The 7631-nt window shown below is 38.8% G+C and overlaps 1 protein-coding gene across 1 annotated transcript; it reads right to left on the minus strand.

Moving 5' to 3' along the window:
* Positions 1-3372: 3372 nt before the first annotated feature.
* On the minus strand, positions 3373-7422 carry LOC139189010 (receptor protein kinase-like protein At4g34220). The gene is made up of 3 exons (XM_070807195.1): positions 5607-7422; positions 4644-5102; positions 3373-4203 (listed from the first exon to the last, which is right to left on the minus strand). The coding sequence occupies exons 1-3, from the start codon at positions 6811-6813 to the stop codon at positions 3521-3523; spliced, it is 2349 nt and encodes a 782-aa protein (XP_070663296.1). The 5' UTR covers positions 6814-7422; the 3' UTR covers positions 3373-3520.
* Positions 7423-7631: the final 209 nt, after the last annotated feature.

Consider the following 7631-nt stretch of genomic DNA (forward strand, 5'->3'; position numbering starts at 1 on the left):
GTAAACATAAAAAAATAAAAAAATAAACCAGGAATCCGTCAAATCCATTCATATAGAATGAGAAGAGAACAATATACGAAAAATTATTTGTACCACGTTTACAAATTGCATTGTGAATTTGTTGACTCTAAAACCTACCAAGCTTACGTGGGGCATAGACCGAGTAACTAGAAGATAATTACGTTCTTCTGATGAATGCAAGCATGCCAACTTTTGGTAGAATTAATGTGGTGGTGGTGTAGAGCGCGCTTCTGACTCTTATATCTGAGCGATAAGGAACACGTATGTCTTGGCCTTGGGTTCTAAACCCTGAAGACAACGTTGCTAGTCATTGTGAAGTTCACATAAGGTCCGGCTTTCAATGTGCCAAACACTCAAGTAATCTAGTAACACCCCACTTCGCTAAGAAGGTTGATAAGATGACCTTTTTTAATGAGAAGACCAAGGACTCTTTAGTTGCTGATACTTAGATAGCCAAGTATGAAGTGGTGTTGTGTCGAATTTGAAGCAGTGTTGGGCTGAATTTGAAGCAATGTTGTTACTCCAGACTAAGGATGCTGCTCCTGATTCTATAGCTCCAAAACCGTTTATTTCTGAAAGTATGAGAGAGAGGTTTGTGTAAAGTGGCATTTGTGTGTGGAGTTGAAGGTCTTTTTCACATTGCAAAGCGTCTTGCATTTAGAGAACTCAAATTGCTCAGCCATGAAATAAAGTATCCCAATTCCACTCTAACGTGATAAAAGAAGTAGGATTCTCTCCCCTCTCCTTCTTTCCACATCAAAATTTTGTGTTAATTTTTTAATAGGGAAGAGAATGAGAATAAAAGGGAGAGAATAAAAAAATAATGAAAATAAAAGCGAAAAGAATCCTACTAAAAATCCTCTTGGTAAACATTCCTCCGCCTTAATCAGCCAAAGTCGGAATTTGTTGGCGCAGTGTCATACCCTTTTCTGATTTTTGCAGCACCAATATATTCCAAATATTGGGACCAGGATCCTCTCCTGAGCAGTTCCCTAGGGATCCCGCAATCATATCCGTTCATTGTATATCGTGCGGTAAGAAATTATTTAAAATTTAAATTTTAAAATTCAAATATGCATAGTACTTAACGAAAACTAACCGCACGATATAAAATGAACGGATAAGGTTGCGGGATCCCTAGGGAACTGCTCAGAAGAGGATCCTGGTTCCAAATATTGTACCTAATCTTTAAAAGGGAACTTTAACGAAAAGAACCTGGTACTGTTCACTTTAATAAAAAACCATATTTTTACACTAAAAAGTCAATCCTGGTATTATTCACTTTACCCTTTATTTTGTCCTTATCATTAAAACTCAAAGTTTTCAAGCCATTTTCATTAGTTTTCCTATCTTTTTTAAATGCCTAAACAAAAGTCCACGTGGACCTTCGTAGTACAAATTTTCATGCACCAATGAAATTCCAGAATGCATCATCATCTAAACTTCCATGCGGATATCACCTCATACTCAAACCCCCACACTAATTAAGCAAAAGTTCCGCACCGAAAATATATAACAATTGTACTACAAATACGAAAATCTTTTCGGTGTGAATGTAATATGGATCTGGCTTCTTTGTCCTCTCAATTCCCAATACATTTCCATCTCTTCTTATTTGTACGTTTACGGTTAATTTACATTAACATTTTATATCATTATTATTTTTTGTTTTATTATCTCTATAAAAAAATCAATATAAAATGTTGTTATGGCTTAACCGTGATCGTACAAAATAGAAGAGAATAAGAGTGTATTTGAACTGAAAGGGCAGAGAAGCCAGGTCTACGTAATATATGCGCGTAATTGTTGCATTATCTAGATAATGTGGTCCCTCTAATTTTACTTTTTTGGGGAAGAAGCATCGCTGTCTTGCTATAAGCCAGACTAGCTAGCAAAGGCAGAGGAGTATGGCTTGTCAATATTAAGTACATGAGAGATTTTTTAATTTGATCAGAATACAATGTGCTAAATCACGTGTTTATTATACAAATGATAAAATATGTATATTAAAAAATTAATAACTTAAAGGCTCGGCCGAACCATTCCTCTTCTAAGTATAAAAATATCGATGTATTCAAAACTTTCCACCACTTATATAATAACACGTAATATACCACTTGTATTCTCTTCACAACGAAAATTTTCTCCAAGTATACGGATTCTCTGGGCTCTACTGTTTCAGCTTTTTCAAGCAGGAAAAAGATTTTCCAATTTTCAATGGTTCACGTGAAGTTTATTAAGCTCACTGATTTGGAATTTGTAATTAAACAGAGTGTGTAGTGACAGTAGAGACTGAAACAGATGAGGATGCTTTTGTGAGGATTTTAGAGAACTTCACATCCTAGTCGTTCATTGTATATCGTACAATCAGTTTTCATTAGGTACTATTTGTGTTTAATTTTATATTTAAAATTCAAAATAATTTCTAACCACACGATACACGATGAACGGTTAAGATGTGAGAATCTCTAGGATCTCCACAATTTAGATCCAAATGGGATCCAAATCCATTGAAAACAACTTGATTAGTTTAAGAAAACACGATGAGGATGGTCCTCTTTGTGAGTATCCTCATATCATATCCGTTTAACGTACATCATCTGATCAGTTTTAGTCAGATACTGTTTGTGTTTAATTTTAAATAAAAAATTTTAAATAATTTTTTATTTTGAATATGTAATTTCATCTTTATCTCCATTTACATTTGTATAAGGGTAGTGCGAAATACTAAATTTCTAAATCAAATTTATTCTTCTTAACTCCTTTGCATAAATTGCATGATATTATCCCATCCAATCATTTGCCTTATCCATATCCCATGATAAAACCACTCTAGTCAGACGCCATATCCAATCCACACGCTCGCATGCAAACATCGCAAATGAATTGTACTGCTTCCATATCAGAGACATAGTTTGCATTCCATTTACCTCATCTCGCATAAGAAAAAGTCAAGGTAATTTAATACATTATTAAGAAATAATATTATGATTAAAAAGTCATAATATTATCCCTCAACAATATCTAAAAATTATTTTAACAGTTCTCTCATCCATCAATTTAAAATCCTGCTCATTCAACCGTTTTGATTACAACACAAACCGATATTTCAACGGAAACCTAACACTTATCAGCACATAAACACAAGCTACGCCTTTACAATTATGTGAACTTGTAGCTTCTTGACTAACCTAATTGTTATATTTTTTTTAACAAACAATATTATCTACATTAAGAAGTGGAGAATAGGCTAAGCCTCATAATATCTAGTAATAATGTGGTTCAAATTTGCTTTTAACGATAATCAAATCTAAGATCTTTCACTTATAAATAAAGAATAATACTACTATATTGTAATACTAAGTGGCATAAATTATTAAACTATATGAACATTTCTTATGGCTTTTACGCAACGTTCAACTCAACAAAATAAAAATAAAATAAAAGCAAATGCATGCTTAACATAAACAAAGCCACTTTTGTGGGACCTCAACATACATTAGTTTGAAGAAGTGGAACTACTTTTGTCTAGGATTTGGAAGGCTTCTTTCATGGTTGGTCTTTTTTGTGGGCTAAAACTAGCACAACTAAACCCTAATTTCAAACAAGCCAGCAAGGCATCTTCCCTGCCCTCCACCTCAGCCCTAATCGCCAAGTCAACCATTATTAAAATTCGAATTTTCTCCTCCGTCCGCGTACCCGGTGTCCATTGGGCAACCAATTCTCGTTCCGAAGGTATCCTTCCCGTGAGAAGCTCAAGCAAAACTATACCAAAAGAATACACATCCCACTTGGGGTTTGGCTTCAAGTTCTTTAGGGACTCCGGTGCTTGATACGGCGAAGATGCGCTCCCCGCTCCCGCGGATGGCATTGCGCTGGGGCTGCCACCAATTGGGAGCACATCATGTGTACCTTCGCGAGTGGCCATGGATTTTAGGCTTCCAAAGTACCCCCGGGCTGAACCACTAGCTTTTTGACCAATCGTGTTACCTAACACCAGCTTATCAAGGCCGAAATCGCTAATTATAGGTTCCATATCAGAATTTAAAAGAATGTTGCTAGGTTTGATATTTCCATGCACATGTTTCTTCTCATGGATGTACGCCAGCCCCCTTGCAACCCCTCTTGCTATCTTCATCCGAGTTTCGAGAGGTAGATGACACGGCGATGACCCTGATCTTCCTACAAAAAAATTCAAACATGTTTGAGATCAACCACACTAGTACAAGAAATTCATGAGGGATAAGGAACACACTAATTAACCAAAAGTTCCGCACCGAAAACATAGAACAATTGTACTATTGACTACAAATACGAAAGACTTTTCAATTTGAATGTAACATGCGAGCAATTGCCGCGTTATCTAGATAATATGGTCCCTCTAGTTTTACTATTTTGGGGGAAGAAGCATCGCTATCTTGCTATAAGCCAGACTAGCAAAAGCAGAGGAGTAGGGTTTGTCAATGTCAAGTACCAATGTGGACATGGATTCTCTGGGCTCTACTGTTTCAACTTTTTCTAGCAGGAAAATGATTTTCCAATTTTCCATGGTTCACATGCAGTTATTAAGCACACATAATTTAACTAACATACGCCAAAAAGGGAGAGGAAAGAGAGCTTACTGGTGTTGGTGGTGGCAAGGCTGCCATTGGAGACATAGTCATAGATAACAAGCTTCTCATCGTCTCCCCAGTAAAACCCACGAACCCTAACCAGATTCGGATGCCTCACCTTCGCAATGGCCCGCACTAGGCTCTCGAAATCCCTCATCTTCAAAACCCTACACTCTCCTATCCTCCTCACAGCAAGCTCAGTCTTGTCCTCCAGCACTGCCTTGTACACAATGCTTGGGCCACTGGCTCCCAATATATAAGCTGATGCTTTCAGCAGTGTCTCGAGCTCAAGCTCCGGTTGGTCCCCACCTTCTACCGTCACCAAGACGCCGCTTTTCTGAGCCTCCCCGTTCGGATTGTGCAGACCACCTACTGGTCCATTTTTATCATCATGGTCACTGTCTGAGCTTGTTGCCTCTGATTTCTCTTCCCCTTTTATTGTTATGCATGACCATGCTGCGGATTTTGCTGCATTGTGTCAAAGGTATTAATTATCGGTGTCCACAGAAATATCGATAGTATGAAAATACAGAACTACACACAATATCAAGAGTTTGAAAATACAAAAAAGTGCAAAAAATTGATACCAAGAGAATGATATAAAAACTTTGAATGAAATTAATGCACTAAATCGAATCTAATATCGTAAACATTGATGTGATGGGAAGTGATTTTTGCAGTGCTTTTTCTACTCATGTTTTTGTTTTCCTAGGCTTAACTTTCATAAATGAAAGGAGAATTACGCTTTAACGAAAATAGACAAGATATCAATATTGAGAGAAATAATAAAATGTACTAAATAAAATTGTAATCTAATATCAATTCCAAAACTTTTTATTTTTTGGTCAAGAATAAATTTTATTATATTAGAGGTTAGATTAACCACCGACAGGATTTGAACTCATCGTCATCATATAAGGGTACAACATCTTTAAAATGTCACTGCAATCAATTCCAAAACTTAGTGCATACCTTTTTTATCTGGGTCTTGTTTTGTGACAACTTTTGGTTTCATTTCCGGGTCTTTGGCACTACTGCCTCTTGAGTTGAGACTTTTTCTCTTCCTAACGTGGTAGACATAGAGAATGACTAATCCAAGTACAGCTATTCCGGCCAAGTCTCCGACCACAATGCCGGCGATCGTGCCGGGTTTCAGCCCGGTCTGCGATTGATTCCGAGTCCCATTTGCTCCCCCAGAAATGTTCGTTTCTGGGCCGTTATCAAACGTTCTGGGAATGGCAGCAATCGCCGGAGAAGAACTGGTACTAGTTGCCATATTCGGCGGTGTGGACAGAGTAGAAGGAATGGGACAGAGGGTCTTCAATGGCTTCCCACAAAGCTCACTGTTTCCTGCAAACTGCTTTGTTTTCTGACTGAGCAGAGCCGGCGAGTCGGGAATCGGTCCGGTCAAATTGTTGAAGGAGAGATCAATGGTGGAGTTCTCCGAAACCCTTTTCACGAAACCAACAGGAATTTTTCCAGAGATTTTGTTGTAGGAGAGGTTCAAGTAGCGCAGGTTTTCGCCGCCGAAGTCGAGAGGCAGAGTCCCGTTGAGGAGGTTGGAGGAGAGATCTAAAACCTCAACGGAATTAAACCCAGCTGGGAGATTTCCGGTAAAGTAATTACTCCTCAGAGAAATTATGGTGAGGTTTTGTAAAGAGGTGAGATTTTCTGGGATGTCTCCGGCCAAGTCATTGCCGGAGACGTTGAGAAACTGGAGGCTTTTGAGGCCCGAGACGAACTCATCCGGCAGGTCGCCGGAGATGAAATTGTTGGAGAGGGAGAGGACCTGAAGCTCTGAGGCATTGAAGAGGGTGACAGGCAGAGACCCATTGAAGAAATTGTTGGAAAGATCGAGTCTCTGGAGGTGTTGGAGTGAACCCAGCTCGGGTGAGATTGAACCCACCAGGTGGCTGTTGGGGAGGACTAAGCTGGTGACTCTGAACATGTCTGGGGTACCTGGGTTTCCCAGCTGGGTGCACGTGACGCCAATCCAGGAACATGGGGTTTCGTCTTCGTAGTTCCAGTTGTCAAGGACTGAGAGCGGGTCGCTGATGATTGAGTACTTGAAGGAAAGCAGCAGAACCCCATCTGAGTTGAGAGCAAATGCTGAGGGAAGAAGAAGAAGAACAAGAAGAAGAAGAGGAAGAAAAATGGAAGCAACCCTCCACCAGGTCATGATTGTTTCTTGAGCTGGGTGAAGATGAGCATGCTGGGTTTAATGGTTTATGGAGGTAGAAAAAGGGTTGAGAGAGAGAGAGGGAGAGAGAGATGGTGGCCAACTGCAGGTTGTTGTTTTGGTCAACAAATCTTAAAGGGATTAAGGAAACTGAGAAGTTTGGGGTTTAGAGAAAAAGAGAAAAGATGGTTTTGATTCTGTTCTTCTTTCTTTCTGCCAACTCTGAGGGAGAGTTTGGTAGGAGAGGAAAGCTAAGAGGGAATCTTGTTTCATGTAGGGCGGAAGACAAGCAAGTGAGATGGAGCCCATACTGTATTTTACACATGAGTTTGGGCTCGTTTGGATATGCTTTTAAAATTGTTGAAAGCGCTTTTTGAATACCAAATGTACTTTTAAGTGCTTTCAACAAGAAGCACCAATTATGTGCTTCTTACAAGAAGTATTTTAAGTGTTTTTTCAGGATTTACTTGCATTTTTACTAAAAATTAGTTCCAAAAACATTTTCATCAAAAACGCTTTTAGCTATTTTAAAAACACATCTAAATGAGCTTTTAAATTCTACCATCATGTTTGGGTATTCACATGGAAATTTGATCTAATTGGACTGCCTTGGCACTTTTAACCACCACGGATTGTCTAGTAGTTGAGGATGAATTCTAGGTCTGCATTTCATACAGCACATTTTGGGTTCGATTCGTGGCACTGGTGAATCACACAATGGTGGTCAGGGGAGGTTGAAATGCATCCACGAGTCTTTTTGGGCCCTGAAAGGGTGGACTGCTATGGTGAAACTATCAATTGGTCCTTTTTTTTTGAAA

This window comes from Malus domestica, chromosome 10 (assembly GCF_042453785.1).
Source record: "Malus domestica chromosome 10, GDT2T_hap1".
Lineage (NCBI taxonomy): Eukaryota > Viridiplantae > Streptophyta > Magnoliopsida > Rosales > Rosaceae > Malus > Malus domestica.